The sequence below is a fragment of the Ammospiza nelsoni genome, chromosome 19 (assembly GCF_027579445.1).
Source record: "Ammospiza nelsoni isolate bAmmNel1 chromosome 19, bAmmNel1.pri, whole genome shotgun sequence".
Lineage (NCBI taxonomy): Eukaryota > Metazoa > Chordata > Aves > Passeriformes > Passerellidae > Ammospiza > Ammospiza nelsoni.
In genome coordinates, this window is record NC_080651.1 from 1243143 (window position 1) to 1260873 (window position 17731).

Consider the following 17731-nt stretch of genomic DNA (forward strand, 5'->3'; position numbering starts at 1 on the left):
CAATTCCTGCTCCTCCATCTCCCCATTCCCCCAGGCCAGGCTCTGTGGCACCTGCCACAGCAGCACCTCCTCCTTTATCAGAGGAGCCTTATCTGTAATTAGAAGAATCACTTGTTGATTCAAGGAAGGTGTAAAACCTGCCCAGGCCCTGACAACCAGCAAAGCAGCCAGAGCTGGGGTTTGGCACGGAGCTGCCAGGAGGAGGGGTGGATGGAGCCAGCCTGCCAAAGCCTCTCCTCCTTGATCTTGGTGCCAGGAGCAGATAAGAGCCCAGCTGGTGAGCTGGGACTTGGCAGCACAGCCGCCTCCACCACGGCACTCAGAGGAGAGGAAACCTCCAAATTCCACCCAGGCTGTGGCACAGGAGAAATGGTGACACCATGGTGAGGGAGGAGAGGGGGCCATACCCACTAGCAGGGTCCCCCTGGTGCTGCCAGGGCCACAGCTGGACTTGGAACGGGAATTTCTGGCTCCTTCTCAAGCACTGGGCCTTGATCCCAACAGCACCAGCAGCAACAACAAAGCCAGACCTAAATGTTCAATGGAAGGCCATGGAGGTACCAGCACTGTCCCATGGCTGGAGACAGAGCCAGCTCTGAGGGCTGCCCACACTGCCCCTCAAAGCTCACCCCAGAAAACACAGCTACCTCCACCATGGCACTCAGGGGAGAGGAAACCTCCAAATTCCACCCAGGCTGTGGCACAGGAGCACTGGTGACACTGTGGTGAGGCAGGAGAGGGGGCCATCCCCACCAGCAGGGCCCCTACAGCTGGACTTGGAACACGAATTTCTGGCCCTTTCTCAAGCATTGGGCCTTGATCCCAACAGCACCAGCAGGAACAACAAAGCCAGACCTAAATGCACACATTCCAAATGTTCAAGGGAAGGCCATGGAGGTATCAGCACTGTCCCATGGTTGGAAACAGAGCCAGCTCTGAGGGCTGCCCACGCTGCCCCTCAAAGCTCACCCCAGAAAACCCTCTGGAATCTGCTCAGACTTCCTGGGATTGTCACATGCCCACATGGCACCAAGGCCACATCACCCTGGCTGTGTTATCAGCCCATGAGGAAGGAATTCCCTGTGCCCAGAGCATCCAACCCCACCAAGAGCCAGAGCTGCCTGCAGTGCTGCTCTAATCCTTGTGCCAAAGAATCCCTTCAAACACAGCACAAATTCCCACTTTACAAAGCCACACAAAACCCCCCTGGCTACTGAGGTGAGTGAGATGCTCAAGCAGGACAATAATGTCAAAACAAAAAGATAAGAAAATAATAATATTTTTAATATTATGTAAACACATGGACACAGAAGAATGTCAAAATATGTTAAAATATATTGGACAATATTACTAATAATAGAAAATGGGGTTTCCTTCATGTTTAAAAGTGAAAAAAATGGTATTGGGAAGGAGTAACAAAAATATTAGTAGAGCAAAGCCTACTTGCTTGGTAAGCAAGCTCAGTGTGGCATCAAACTGTGTATCAAAAGCATAAATCTGTAACAAAATAATGATAAAAAAATAATGGAAGGAAGATACAACAAAATCCATGCTGGCATGAGCTATGAATATGTTTTCATGAAGTTCATTTTTTTTTGTGCTAACAAAAGAACCACTAATCTTTATAATTTACAAGAGCCAAATCTTCAAACCTATTCAAAGCAGTCCATTTGGCAATCACAGAGACTCCACGGGTCCATCAGCTACCTGAAAAGGAAGAGATTTTTGTCAGTTATACCTCATTATTTTTATTATAAAAACACAACAGGCTGAAAGCAGGGCTGGGTCCAGTGGGCAGTGGGTCTGGAGCTTTCTATTTATCTAACAAAGTTACCTATGCTGGACTTATTACCAAGGATCTATGACATTTTCAGTTTCCAGTTAGCTTTAGCTAATTCCTGTTAACAAATAATTCAGGATTAATATTTTCACCAACTCTCACACTGCTAACCTTCTCACAGTTACTTAAATTTCTCAAATGCTGACACTATTTTTACGAGCACACATTCTTAGCTGCAGAAACCCTCATGTGAGATATGAAACACCATCAATGTCTATAAATACAGTAAAGATGGAGTGGTTTTTCCTAGGAAGGTTCCTTGTACTCACCTCTCCACGCGAATCACTTACTCTAAAGGCACAGCCAGGCTTTTTATGGCTGCAGCACTTGCCATAATTTATATTGGAGGGTGTAAACCTCTCAAAAAAAAAAAAAAAAAAAAAAAAAAAAAAAAAAAAAGAAAAAAAAAGAAAAAAGAAGCTCAGGCTCGTGGAGATCCGGTGCTTTGAAGATGTGATCTGTAATATTCTGCCTTGCATCATTGTTTTCCATCTTTAAAGGAGGTGGCATCACCGCAGCTGTGCAGGAGCCTCACCCTCGACACGCAGGCAAAGCCCAGACTTGCAGAGCACCTGCAGCTCCTCTAATCCTGCCCTAGCACTTCTGACTAAGCACTGGGGAGAACTTCTCAGAGCTTGTTTACCGAAAACAAGGAGCTTTTCAAACTGCACCCATGTTGGAGGGTTTGAGTTAAGCTGTAAAACTTCAAGCACTGGGACCCAGAGGTGTGAATGGTACAAATTGATCAGGGTGTGAATGGTACAAATTGATCGAATATAAGCCCGTACTTTTTTTGGCGTTGCTGGCGTTCGGGTCTTCCTGGAGGACTCTTTTCTGCAGAAAACTTACCTGTAAAATACATCCCACATGAAAACAGGGTACAAAATTCCAATCAATATATTTGTGCTCATTTCATAAAAGGAATTTTTGTGGCCTCTCCTGCCTAAATAACATGCAGTAACACTTTAGCTGAATTAATATTTAATAGAAGACTGCTCTCTTGGCTTCCCTGGCTCTGCTCTGGCTGTGCACTTTTCACTCCTTCAGGAACAGAGTCAAACCAGTTGTTAAACCCAGCTGGTGGCACCATCTGGGTTGTGCAAGGCCTTGGGAGCTCCCATGGGATTCCTGTGCTCTGATCCCTGCACTTTGTGATGGAGGCACTCACCTGTTCCCCAAGTGTATGAGAATTAATGCTTATTAACACACTACATCTCTCCAGGAGCAGACAACCAGGCAGCAAATCCTTTATATTTAGCAAGACATTTACAAAACTTCACCCAAGCCTCGACTATTTTCATTTTCTGCTGTTTATTTTTATCCCCGCGAGGTGCTTTTACCCAGCCTATCCTCTTCATCCCCCTCCAACAAATAAATAATCCTGACAGGTGCAGGGATTCCAGTGCCCTTCTCGTCTGATGTTTTCAAACAGGAATTTCAACAATTTTCAAAGAGCAGGACACCTGTGCTTCAGAGAGAGCCCAGCTCCCCGCGCGGCATCCGACGCCAGCAGCCATGGATTTCTGGGAGAGCACCCAGGTTTTCATGTGTGCAGTTACTTCTGCTCCTTTGAAATGCTGCTGCTGCTTACAGAAGCTCTGCAGGTGGATATCAGATTCTGCTTTTTTTATTTTTTTAACTCATTAAAAGGTGTGGTGTTAGCTTAGAGTGATGCTTCCTACCACACTCCTTTTAGGAGTCTTTAAAAATAGCTTTTTACTATCAACTGGAAATAGATCTCCCCAATAGACCCTTAACTCTTTATTTCCCACAACTATTTAAACAAGAAAGAGCATCACTTCCATTAGGGATCTCCTGAGATGGAAACAGAATGTTTACAACCAGAATGTTGGAGTTGTGTCACTCCTTGCACATAGAAATGTTGAGTTTCCATTTTCAAAATTTCCTACTTCCATTGAAGGTTCCTCTGCCAGGGGAAGGCCCTCATGCAGAGAAAAATATGCTATGGAATAACTCTTATGCATTGCAAAGACAAAAAAGGGGAAAAATCCCCCAAATACATGAAATTACCAATCATCTCCATAGAGAAGGTTGTGCAGGAAAGAGAAATGAGATGGTGTAGATCAATAATTTCTTGAAAAATGATCCTGAAAATTGGCATAAGGATGTGATGATAATGTGATGATAGCTTGTACTCTGTGTCCTCAGGTTTCTGCTCTTCCCAGAGCTCAGCTTGGCACTGTCCTTGTCCCAGTTCTTCCCTTCAGCCAGGACAGATCCCAAATCCCACATCCCACATCCCAGACCCCAGTCCTTCCCAGCTCAGTTACATGCACAGTCCTGCAAACACAGGTGGCATTTTCCTTGCATTCCCATTATTCCACAGCTATGATCACCCTTCTTTATGGCTATTTATCCTTCCTCTCTGCAGTTCTCTGCAATGATGACATTTTGTTTTCTTCCAGCTCCCAATACTCTGAATAGAAAAGCCCCAAATAACTTGTGTGGGAACCATGTGTGAGGAACACGCCCAATTAATCAGCAGTTCCCTATTTCCAATGACATGTGGATATTCCTATTAGGAAATTCAATAGTCTAGTTCATAGAAATCATACTGATTCTGCAGAAAAACTGGTGGTCAGCAAGTTTCCAGACAAAATATTACAGAGCCTCTTTATATGGGAAAATGTAAAAATATCACAATGATCATTTAGACAAATATCTTCAAAAATATCCAATTTGATTTATTACATAGGCTGGAAAGAAAATAAAATTATTTCTAATCCTCTTTTTTGCCCTTTATAGGCAGCCTTTAAATGATTTCTTCAGGAGAAACAGCATAAGGAACATGAAAGATAACTGGGAACTGCATCTGAAAGGCTGAGGAAAAACCCCTAATACTGAATAAAGCCCAGCTTTTCCAGGAAGAAAAGCCTGGGATCAAAAAATACAATATGGTAGCTGTCAAACTGGAGGAGAAAAGTTTTGTGAAATATGACACTGAGTGAGAAGCATGTGAGCGCTGCCATAATTTGGTTCTGACATTTATTCAGTATTTTTGGCCAAATTTCAGATGGTCATAACCTCCTGTCTAGAAGAGATGGGTTTTATCCAGCCTAAAATGCTGAAGAATAAGAATTTACCTGAGATTTTAAAGATGAAATGGTGTCTTCAAATTCCTTTCTGGTAGATGCTGGCAGCAGCCCTTTGAGTATTTTTTGATATTCTTCTCGTATAGTAACCAACTGCAACAGAATAAAGAGAAATTTATATAGAGATGGCTGCTCTTAGGTGCTGTAAATTTTTTTTGCTTCTTTTGCCCAAACTGGAGGTCAAATAAACACAGAATTAATTGTGCTATCAAAAGGGAGAGAGAAGAAAGATCAGCAAAGACCTGTAAAGAACAAAAGAGGTAAAAGAGACAAAGAAAGGCAAAAGAAAACATAAGAATAAAAATATATATGGAGAGGGGGAAAAATGAGAAAATAACATGGTCTGAAGAAGCAATAATAATTTTTAAATCCATCTGAACTGAGCATTTATAGACACACTTTGCAAATTGACAGTCAGAAGTTTTCTGTTTGTCTTTGGTGGCATCTGAACCAGGTCAGGGGGGTGACATTTGTCCCTTGCTCCCTTAGACAAGGTGAGTTACTGCTTTCCATAAATTTTACAAAATTTCTCAACTTCTAGGTGCTTTTGTGGACTTTTTATTATTACTCTTCATCCTGCAAATATTTTTCATTGCACTTTGTGTCGTCCCCAGCTTCACGGAGACTACAGAACTTACATTGAGCAGATTTGAGCATTTTAGACCTCAAAATAAGGAAGTTTGAATAGGGGGAAATTTTTATCTGCAACTTTATTTAACAGATGCTGAGTAAACAGGAGTTACAGAGCTACATGAGAGGGATCAGATGGAAGTGTTGTGCTTCTTATCTCTCCAGAATGGTTGGATTTGGTGAGTTGTGACCTGGGATAATTTGGGGAGTGTGGTTCAGGCCAACCCATCACGTTCCCACTTGGCTGAATCAGGGCCTCACATCTGTACTTAACTCCCAATAGGATTAACTGCTTAACTCAAATTAAGCAAGGACTTGGGTGTTTTTCTGGATTAGCAGCTGAATATGTAAATAAAGGATCAAAGGGCTTCCATATCAGATTAACTCATAAAATATCTTGAAACTTTCAAGCGGAAACTCTCTTTTTTATTGGTTTTTTGTTCCCAAATGGCCACAACCACAAATCCAACCCTCAGCCTCACACCTGAGGAAGCCACGAGTTCCAAATCCCAACTCCCAGAGCTGCCAGAGGTGAGAACCCGAGGCTGAGTTCACCCCAGCACCATCCCATGGGAAAAGCAGCTCCCGCCAGAACCTGCATTATGCAGCGTGCAATTATCAATACAAAAGGAATAGAACAATCTGATGAAACGTTAGGAAAATTCTCCCTCTGAGTCACCCCGACAGGCAGGAGGAATTGCCAAATCTCTATGCAAATGGGCAATTAGAGGCTTTCCTTGGGAACTGCAAGGAAGTGATGCCACTATGCAAATCTGAAGGGAAAAAAAAAGAAGAAAAAAAGAGGTGAGACAGGAAACCTCGTTTGAACTCTGCTTGAGTAAAAGCCAGCGATCAAAATTTATGTTTTTGAGAGCTACACCAATAAATTCAGGCTACTATTTCTATCAAGGCTTCCAAAGTTATGCATACGTGGTCTGCCAGGATAAATATTTTCTGAGCCAACAGCTCATTTGGGTGGGGACCTTGATAGAGCAGAAACATATATTTCAGTTGATTCAACATGTTCCATTTATTCTTGGTGAGACGAGACCACAAACAGGCAGCCAGAGCAGCAAATTGCTTTTATTTCCTCAATTTTGATTAATAACAATCTATTTAATGGGTAAGAGGGCCTGGATGATCACCTGGCCAATATGCAGCTGTAACAGAAGTTTTAATACAGCTCTGTGAGGGAAATAATAATTTTCTAATTGTGCAAGAGTTTTCTTGCAACCAGGTCATTTGTTTTAACAGTTTAAACTGCAGTTGTCCTCTAAATAAGTGCTTTCACAATACTGGGAATATTTGTTATTAACTTTGGATCATTCCCTTTTGACAAAGGTGTTTCTTGGAAAGCCAGGAAGAAATATTGCATTGTGCTTTGAAGGATGGAGTTATCTAACAGGGTCAGCTGAGAATGGAGAGAGAAAATGAGAACCAAGCCCGGGTAGCTGCAGTTTGCCTTGGGACTGAGCCCTTACTCTGTTTCAGAGACAACACATGCACCTTTTTATGCAGTGAAACCTGTTCTTTTGGATACAATTCCAATTTGTTTGAGCAGACAAAACATGCTACTTTCAGCTCTGCTCACTGCTAATTGCATCACAATAAGATGAAAATGAGTGCCCAGCTGTTTCCTGCCGTGTTATGGTAAACAACCTGCTGGTATTTTTGGCTCAAGTCACTATCAAGGTTTATTGACCCAAGAGATTAAAATAGTGCATGGCAAAAATCTAAATCACTTCTTACAACTGAAAAATAACATCCAGTGAGCTAATGGGTATTCATTTGAATGGCAGAAAGTTTTTATTTTTTAACACTTATTTTTCACCAACGAAAGCTATGTCTGCAGGGATAGGGTTTTTTTTGTGCCTTAAAGGCTTTTTTGTTCTTTTATAGCCTCAAGCTGCCTCCCTAGGATCCACAAATACTGTGTCTCCTCTTGCACACTTGAGGGACGTTTAAAATTGCAATTCTTCATCCCTCAGGAGGGCTTTAGTCAGCTGGATGAGGATGGCTCTATTTCATTTAATTGTGTGCATTTTTCTTCAGTCCTGAGAAAGTTTGTTGGTTTTTTTTTCTTTGAAAATTCATTTTGGTGAGCTGATTTAATCCATGAACCCCCAGGAAGGTTTTATAGCTTTTAATATTAAGCTGTCACACTGGTCTTTGTTTATTCAGGTTGGTGGCTAATATATGAGGTTTGGAGTTTGCCCATCAATCATCTTTGGTGTCAGCAGAAAGCTGAAGTTGCCACACGTAGCTCACGTGTGCTTGGTCACCTGGTAAATCAGTAAAAAAAGAAGAGATAAATAGTGACACAATTATATAAAGTGATGCAAAAATGGGACTTGGAGTTTCACAGACTACACTGAAATTGTGTCAGGCACTGACCATTTCTCAAAGAGAGAAAAGCTGAGTTTGATGCCCAGAAGAGAAATATACAAACCTGAGCTTTCCAACCAACCAACCAACCAACCAACCAACCAACCAACCAACCAACCAACCCCGTGCTTATCAGCACAATCTCAGAATTGTTTAGGTTGGAAAAAGCCTTCAAGGTCAAGTCCAACCATGAAGCAGCACTGCCAGGGTCCCTCAGCACCACGTCCACATCTCTGCAATCCCTCTGGGGATGGTGGTGACCATTTCCTTGGGCTCTGCTGCAGAATCTCCTTTCTTCCTGTGCTCAGCTGGGGCTGGGCTCTGTCTGCAGCAGCACTGACACAGCCAGAGCACACAGCTCCAGCTGCACCAAGGGAAATACAGGCTGGAGAGCAGGGAAAAGTGTTTGACAGAAAGGGGGATAAAGTTCTGGAATGTTCTGCCCGGGGAGGTGGTGCAGTCCCCATCCCTGGGTGTGTTTGACAAAGCCTGGATGGGCACTGGGGGCCAGGGCTTGGGTGAGGGGCTGGGGCTGGGCTGGGCTCGATGGGCTTGGAGGGCTCTGACAACCTGGGGATTCTGTGATTCTGTGAATTCTGTGATTCTCTGAAATCAGCTTCAATTTTTTACTGCTCCTCAGTCTTCTGCTGGCACAGCTCAGTTCTGCAGCCACCCATCTTCTCTACAAACCCCAGAGGGATGTTTGGGGCTGGGTTAGGAGCGGGTGGGAGCACAGGAACATTGGCTCCATTGGCTCCTCACTGTGCTCCAGTCTCTCTCCTTCCTTTCTGAAAGAAACAACCCAAGCACATCCAGGAAACTGCAGCATCTTCAAGGTGAGCAGATGAATTTCAGCCATGTGCAAAGCACAGGGTGTTCTGTGTCTCTTCCATGCCCTCCACCAGATCCTGCTCAGGTTCCCAACACCCAACTCTTCCTTTCTGACATCCCACGGCTCTGTGATGCTGAGTTCATCCCTGCTGCAAAATATCCATCTCATAAAAAGCAAAAAATCCAAAATTCAAAAGCCCCAAACAAATGCGATCTTCTCCAGACCTTCCAGCTGTAAATGGCTTTATCTGAACCAGGGGAGCATAAGGAAACTGCAAAAGAAACTCTGAAGTAAATGAAGGGACCAAAGAAAGTTGTTCAAGTTCCTTTAAGAAAAGAATTTTGTCTTGAAGGGCATGAAGTTAATTTTGTGTTTATGTCAGATAAGAATCAAAAGATAGTTGCCTGAACCAGGGTGTTGTGGCTTTTTTAGTATTTTAATTTCTGCCTGTCTATAATATTTATGCAGCATAATGTGTGCCAGGGAATACTAGGATAGTGACCAAAAGGCATAATTAGAATCTTTTAGTTGTTATCAAATTTTCTCCATGTTTCCATAAGATGAGAAAAGTTATTTCTTGTCTTTCCTAAATCCCTTTCTATATCAACATTTGTGCGCTATAATGCTGTTTAAGAGAAAAAAAAAACTCTTTAAAAAAGTTATGGATCTGTTCTGCAACATCTCTGAATCGAGACAGGAAAGATCTGCTGCAATAAATCTGAATACAGGTGAGGGTTCCAAACAGGTAAAAATAACCCCTTCAGTCTTAGGGAGATAATTGAGATAATTTAATCTCAGAATAAAATCTCCTCCTTCTAAATGAAGGTGGTAGTGGTAGTAGTAGTAGTAGTAGTAGTAGTAGTAATAATAATAATAATAATAATAATAATAATAATAATAATAATGCATAGGTCAGCTTCATTCAGGTGAAGAAATTTTCTGAAGGCACTGTGAAAAGGGCAAGTGAAGGACAAAATATTACAATGCCATCCCAATTAAAAAAAATCCTAATCAACAGAAAAAACCAACGAAAAGAACCCACCAAAAATAAAAACCAATCCAACAAGGAATGATTAATCACTTATTTGTGTCCTCCCTAATTGCAGGGACTCCTCCTTTGCTTTTCAGCACTCCTGAAGTCTAAGTGAGCCCAGCTTCACTCCTACAAAACCTCTGTGGGTCCAGATGTGCCCCTTCCTCCCTCAGCTGGCCTGGGGGACGCTGAACAATGTCCCCAACCCAGGAACAAACCAACCAAAACTGGCAATTTCCTTCAGTTTCAGACCCCTCCGGCCTCTCTTGTAAGAGAACATTGAACTGAAGCTTGAAATCTTCTGAAATTATTTTTCCTGAGGAAGAACCCAGTGATGGATCAATTGTTTCAGAGAAGACCAAGGTCTGCACATTTGTCTTTGCAGAAAATCACCAAACACGAATATCCGCCGCTTTCCAGCCTGGTTCCAGGCAGAGGGAATTCTGACTCTCGCTGTGCAAGGGCTGTTGAAATATGGCTCTCCCAGATCTGCAGGAACAGCGTGCAACTCGATACAAATGTTCTCGAGTTCTTAAGAAAAGTAATGAATGCCATAAATCCCACGGATTTGGCTCAGCTGAAAACGGCGACCGGGCGAGATCAGCTGAGGGAGTTATTCTGTCCAGTGAACACCATGTTGCTCTCCACTGAGAAAATCCTGCTGGAGCACCTCCCCTGTCCTGACAGTTCCAATAAAAGATAAATTGGTGGCATAGCCATCCCCTTTGTGTGTCTGTCTGTAGCCAGTAAACCATCCCAGCATCCAAGACATTTTTGCATTGTTGTTTTGCTGACCCATGGGGACCTCCAGCCCTGCTGAGCTCCTCGCTGGGCACTGAGTTTGCTGCTCCAGGTCATTTAATTTTCTTTTCCCAATCTGCATCCAAGTGGCCTTGTTACTTCAGTGGCTTGTGTTTCCATCTCTCTTTTCTTGAACAAGATCTCCCACCTGGAAAATCCTCTGATTGTAGTTGAGCAGTCTGAGTCCGTATAATTCATAGCTGCAAAAGAAGCTTTTTGAAAAAAAAACCCACCAGTGGGCTGCATATGGCAAGAACAGCATTCCTGGGACTACACGACTTGGAGAGGAATAAAAGCTTTCACTGTCAACACCACGGAACAACCAGGAATGTTGTGGCTAGAAAATTCATGCTGTTCCCTCAGCCTCCCCCTCTCCAGGGCTCTGCTATTGTTCCAGCTGGGATTTGCAGGATCCTGGACTTATTTTCTTCTCCTTCCAGATGACTCATGGCAGATGCCATCTTTGTTCCCCCAGCTCTCTTCCCCTCAGCTCCTGTCACTTTGCTGGCCCAGGAGGTTGGGATGGCAGCAGGAGGGCTGTCCCCTCCACAGGGTGATGGGGACATGGAGGGACACCCCACTGACACCCCCTGATCCAGAGGAACGAGCCCCAAACCAGCCCAGCTGCTCCCCAGCGCTGAGAACACAGAAAACACAGAATATTCTGGGCTGGAAAAGCCCCACAAGGATCACCAGGTCCAACACATGGGGTTCATTCCTGCCTCTGGCCATTCCTCGTGCACCATCAGGATAATTAAGCTTGAAATGAAGCTCTGAGCATCTCTAACACCACTGCTGGAACACATTTATGCCTTTCAGTTTCACATTCCAGCACGTGCCACCTTCCCCACACTCCCTCCCATTGGGGTGGCTCAGCAGGGAGAGGTTCCAGAGCCTGATCCAGGAGGTGCCGAGTGCTCCCCAAGGCCAGGGAGGGCTCACAGAGCTCAGCAGCAGCAGGATCAGGATCTGCCCTCTCACACCGACCCTGTGAACAAGCAAAGCTCTGTAGATAATAATCAGAAGCTACTTTTACGACCACCATTTCCAAGAACAAAAATCCAAGCAGTGTCTCCAGTGGAGAAGCAGCTGCCAGGCTTGCAGAGCCTCAGGGCTGGGAAGGATGGGCAGGGCAGCAGGAACAGGCCTGGATGGAATTGCCATGGATGGCATTTGGTCCTGATTAAACTGACAGCAAAATAGTGCCTTAGAATTTACATGAAGGTGAAGATCACCATAAAGTTGGTATTTCCCAGTCTTTTTTAGCTCCATATCCTAGAAAAAGAGACTGGGACAGTTTCCTAAGTGAACACGCATTGCTGGGAGCATGACTGGAGATGAGGTTTTGCTGCTCTGTTCTTGTGTCATCCACTCTGGACATCCCCATTTCCTTTTTCTTTTCATTCCCTGCATTAAGCACCAGTATCACTGTTCCTTGTAGTCCTACTTCAACAGCTTCTGAAAGAACAAAGTTCCCTTCATGGATAGTATGCAAGCAAACCACAGATGCTCTAATAGGAGGTACTGCCCTCTTAAAAGGACAAACTCTCCCATTCACTATTATTTAAGACAAAGAGCAAGAAAAGTGACATTTTAAAACAATCTCTAATTCCTGCATGCTGCCATCTGCTTCTATTCTCTTCTGGTAACAATTCCCTTTTTCCCTTTTAACTATTTCTCCTGTACTTTCTGTTTGCTGTCTTTCTCCAGCTGGCCACCAAGCTCCAACAATTCATTGTGTTCTGCTCAGGAGGTGTGTATTTGTGTGTTTTCCAGTTGTGTCTGATTACCAAAGCTAAGATTCGATCACTGGCTTCCACACACGCACCACTATCCCCAACTCCTTTCCCCCTGACAGTTGCACAGTTGGTGAGAGCCTCCTCTCCTGCAGCTCCTGCCATATGGAGCTCCTGGGAACTTCTAACTCCATTGATTTCCAGCTCCTTTCAAATCCCACCTGCAAAGCTGTTTTGCTGTGCTTGAATCTCAGCTTCCATCTCCTCCTGCTAATCTGAAACCTCATGGCATACAGAATAATTTACTATATTTGTTACAATTCTCTTTCCTTTCATAGCTTGCCATTAAAGGAAATTATACACAAATATAAAACACAGAAAACAAATATAATACACAAATATATTTGTGGCAATTGCAAAATCCTGCTTTATCCCAGCAATCTCATTCTTAATTAAAAACTGAGGGGTGCTGTTGTATCAAAGTGATTAATGAATATATCAATGCATTTGAGACACCTACTAAGGTAAAAAGTGGTAGAATTGGGCTCCAAAAATGTCTGTGGTCATTTATGGTACCTAAAGTCCACAATGCTGGATGTGTTCAAAATTGGGCTTGGAGGAGCCTGGTCTATGGAAGGAGGTGGGACTGGGTAATCTTTAAGATCCCTTCCAACCCAAACAAAATTCTATGAAATCAACATTATCATACACCTATGGGGCCTCTATATCCATGAAAGGTTCCTTACAGAGACAGAACCAGGATCAGATTCCTGCCCACCAGTCTCTGCTGGGAAGGCTGAAGAATCTTCCAGAACTGGATGCTGTGGTCTGTGAGTGCCAAACAGCCTGAGCAGTGCTCCCACTCCCACGGGATTCTTCACTGCTTCTCTGTGCCTCTCCAACATCTTCTTTTCAATAAAAATACTTTAAATTTGATTTTTTTTTGCACTATAAGTAGTTAGAAAAGAAATCCTCTATTGTGCAGCTGTGGAACCATCAGGTTTTCAGCCTGTGGGGAGCTCTGTCCCTCTGCCTGTTTGTCCTCTGAGTTTTTCACAAGGGTTTATGGTAGGAAAACAGCTGAAACACACAGGTCCCCCCTGCCCCCAGTGCTGGGGGGGTCAGCAGAGCAGTGGATGGAGGAGATGACAGAAGGTCCCTCCTCAGCCACAGAGAACTGCACAAAAACACTCTCCCAATCCATCCATCCATCCATCCTGCTGGTCAGGGGCAGAAACCACAGGAATTACTTTAATGTGACAATACTTGGTGGTGCAGTTCCTGAAAGTCACAGTGGAAATTTCTTTCAGGTTCTCACTCTTTTCCCCACGGCTCCAGAGCCCCAGTAAGGGCTGCTCTTGGTGAATCACTGCTGTGGTTTAGGATCCTCCACATCCAGGCTGGGCTTCCCATTTCTGTGGGAGCACAAATGGGTCTCTGGGGGAGAAATTCTGGAAGTGTTTCAGCTCCGTGGGTTCAAGCACGTGGAGCAAACAGCAGAATTTCATCACCACCTCCAGCCTGTGCTGACTGGCTGGGTCTCAGCTCCCAAAGTGTCCCTTGGCTTGGTGGCACACTGCTCCCTCCACCCTCCTCACCTGCAGCTGGCCACAAAGCCAACCTGGGCTTTTCAATATCCTAATCTAGAGCTTATTTGCTCTAGATAAGCTCTAGAGCAAATAAGAGCTTGTATGTTACAGTCATGTTCTGAGAATGACACTAGTTGGAGAAAGTCTGAAAATTTGAGGCAGGCACCCCAGGCTGCCATCTGATGGCATTTAGAACTCCCAGATACCTTCAGAAATCACAGAATCATGGAATGGTTGGGGTTGGAAGAGACCTTAAAGATCATCTCATTTCAATCCCATTCCCATGGGCAAGGACAACTTCCACTAGATAATTTCCATGAAGAAATATGGCCCAAAAGCCCCAAACCAAAGAGCTAATATTACTCAAGAGCTCCAGCCATCAGATTAAGAACTACCTGGGACTCACACTGTGGACATCAATGTCTCTTGCTCATCTGTGCCTCACTGATTCCCTGCTCCCAGCACCACTATTCCCACCAAGGAGAAGGTGTGGCAAACCTTAGAAGTTCCTCTGTGCTACACAGCAACTGAAATTTCAGAAGGATGCATCACAGCATTCATCTGAGAACAAACATATTTAGTTGGCATGGAAACAGCAAGTTGGGCTGAATGTGGTAAATATCCAGCAGCCATAAAAAAATCGAGCAAGTCAGGATAATAAACATTAGAAATGAAAACTGGCTGAATGCTTTTGAATCATGGCTCTTTTACAATTATCACTCCTGTTTTCATTTGAACATGAGTGAAATCCACTTAAACTAAGCTGCTCCATTTTATGCCAAATACTTCTATAACATCCTCATTCAGATAACTCCTTTCTCCTTTTTTTATAATCTGTTTCAGGAAAAAGAAATTAAAGGGCTGAAAACCTCCATTGCTATTCTCCTTCATTTCCTCAGCAATATTAATGAATCGAACATAATTGATTTTCTGTCTCAGAATCTCCTTTAAAACTCTATTTATGACTTGACTGTTTGGAGGTATCTCTATGGTTTGAGTATCTATAGTGTTGCTACATCAGTTGTTTGCAAACATGAGGAACTTTTTTCTCCTCTGTTATCCCAAATTTTACATCACACTCAACCCAAATCTCTGGCTAGAAACATTAGAACAAGGAATGAAAAGATTAGGATTTTTTCTGAGAAAATTATTGTGTGTAATTCCCAAAAGAGATTCTTGGAGCTTTTTAGTAAACTGAGTTGGGGTGATTACCCTTCTAAGAAGAATCTGAAATTAAATGAATGCTAAAGAAATCTAGGTAGTAAAGAAACAAAAAAGATCACTACCATGAATTTTTATACAGATCCCAGTTCAGCAAAACTTGTTGCACATGCCTAAATTCCTGGATTCATTAAGCTCCCAGTGATGTGTGTCATTTTTAATTACACACTCACAGGATGTAGAGCCTCCTGTATGAACAATGGGGATTTTTTAAACGATGACTGACAAACGCACAAAGCCACAGGACTTAAGAAATAATGTTTAGTAGGAAATTTTGTCTCACATTAGATCCAGGCACACATCAGAGACAACCAAGGGATACATTCACTCCAGAAGTGCAAGACATGGGAACACAATGGGATCACTGGACAGGAAGCTGATCCCACAGTTATGTAGGACTGAGATACAAGAAACTTCACTGCTGCTTTGCAAGGAAATGGTTTGGACACACCCAAATTTGCCAGAAACCTTCCCAGAGTATAACTATATGCATTCAACAATAACAATATATATAAAACTATATATTACAGTTTTCACATTTGCTACCAGTTTATCACTTTCCATGAATACAGTTATTTACGTCTCAAGATGCTGGACATGTAATTTTTAAAGGAAACATCCAACACTTTGACCTGAAGAAAGATGATTCAGCTCTGGGACTCCACTCTCGAAGTGCAGCATTACACTGGAAAACCAGGACAGAGACAGGACAACCTTTCTGGGAAAGCTAAAATTATATAAGCCAGCACTTTTGAGAAGTGTGATTGGAACCCATCATCCAGAGATGGTTGCCATATGGCACCATGGTGAGAGAACACAGACACAAAGTGATTGCACCGACCCACGCTGTAAAATGGGAGAGAAAAACCAAACAGGAGTAAACACGAGTTCATCCAAGAACACAAAGTATGGCAATGGAAAAGCTCCATGAAAACAACAGCTCCTCTCCCAGTGCAGCACCAGGCTCCTCTCCAGAGCAGCTCAGGGCCTGCTGACAGCCCAAAGTATTTTGTCCCCTTTATTTATAGGACAGTTTGTCTCTCTGGATGATTATAATAACGAAAGGTTAAGCGTGTGTGATCAGCAGAGGGTCACTGTGACAAAGAGTTAAACTTTGTGGCTCTGTCAGTCACTCCTAAAGGCTGAAGAGTTATGAGGACGTTGCTCTGGAAAAACGGCCAGCATGGAGCACTGAGATACCACCCAACAAGCCATAACGAGAAACAGCTTTTTAGTTTTAATTAAAAGCACAACAAAATGTTTTTTCATGTCTCATTCATTTGTTTGTTGTTGTTATAGAATCAAAACACAAGATTTTTCCTTTTAATGAGAAACAGAAGCTCTTTAACCCTCGCTCCTCCTTATTTATAGATATGTAAAAGCTTGGAAAAGTGGCTTTTGTAATGGCACCAGCACAAAGCTCCACGTTTTATGCAATTTTGATTCACACAGTATTTGGTAAAAGCAGAAATGAAGTTACTGCCCTGAACATTTCAAGTCCCTGATCGGCTGATGAGTTGTTAACCACTGTTAACACTTGATGAACATGTTTACAGGTAGCCTGGCCAAACCCAGTAACTGGAAACACGTCAGACCTGTCACTTTTGCATTTTTTCTCCTGGAGAGATAAGCAGAACTAATGAATTAACCACTCACAGAGGAGACAAGTAACAACTTCCAAAATGTTTGTCTGCAAAATAGACTGAAGCCACCTAAACCAAAGCAGCTTTCAGTGGCTCCAGCTGCTTCAGAAAGTCCCAGTGGATGAAAGGCAGAGACAAGACCATTGAGGAACTTGGATATGAGCTCCACCAAACCTGCCAGCACATCAAGCTCAAAGATGGACAGCACAGTGTGATTTAAATAACATTCCTGCTCCATTATACTGGGGAACAGGATGTTACCATCTGAACTATTCCTTCATTAATTAAGTCTGGACAGGAGAATTCTGTAGGTTGGTTTGGAGCAGATGTAGGAGAAAACCTTGAAGGCACCCTGTGAATCTGCATGTGCAGCCTTCTACTCTGTATTTCATGAGTCACTTTTTATTTCTTCTTCTGGATCCTTCTCAAAACAGGTCAGAAAAAAATAAAAAAAAGCAAAATGGCAGAGACTAAAGAAAAACATTAAAAAAAGAAAAAAAATTGGAAGAGGACATCCCTCACAGCATGCAGCCAGTGCTGTTCCCTGGGAGGGACAACCTTGCTTTAAAGAGCTGATTTTCCTCCTTCTTTTCCAGGAGACTCTGAAGCCAAAATGCAATGCTTGCAGGCCAGCTCTCTCACTGCACCAAACTCTCCAGTGCTGCAGAACTGCAGCTCAGGATGAGCCTGGCAGGACTGGGACTGGGTAATCTTTAAGGTTATCTGGGAGGCAGAGGGGGGACAGGAAGGAACAGCGAGGAAATACATCAATTAAACACCAAGGGCGACAGAGAATTCCATGTGCCAGTAGCATGACAAAACTGAGGAAAAAACACTTGAAATTAAGGATTATTAATCTCCTATACCCACCCCAAGTGATTATTCCTGCAGATATAGAGTTAGAAATG

At 43.2% G+C, this 17731-nt stretch overlaps 1 protein-coding gene across 1 annotated transcript in view; it reads right to left on the minus strand.

Annotated features, from left to right (window-relative positions):
* Positions 1 to 1305: 1305 nt before the first annotated feature.
* CEP112 (centrosomal protein 112) overlaps positions 1306 to 17731 on the minus strand; it is a 165830-nt gene continuing 149404 nt past the window's right edge. Inside the window, exons 25-27 of the mRNA XM_059485706.1 lie at positions 4945 to 5046; positions 2629 to 2689; positions 1306 to 1707 (exon numbers count right to left, since the gene is read on the minus strand). Of these exons, the coding sequence (XP_059341689.1) occupies positions 1700 to 1707; positions 2629 to 2689; positions 4945 to 5046 (171 nt within the window). The 3' untranslated portion in view covers positions 1306 to 1699. The remainder of the gene's footprint in view (positions 1708 to 2628; positions 2690 to 4944; positions 5047 to 17731) is intronic.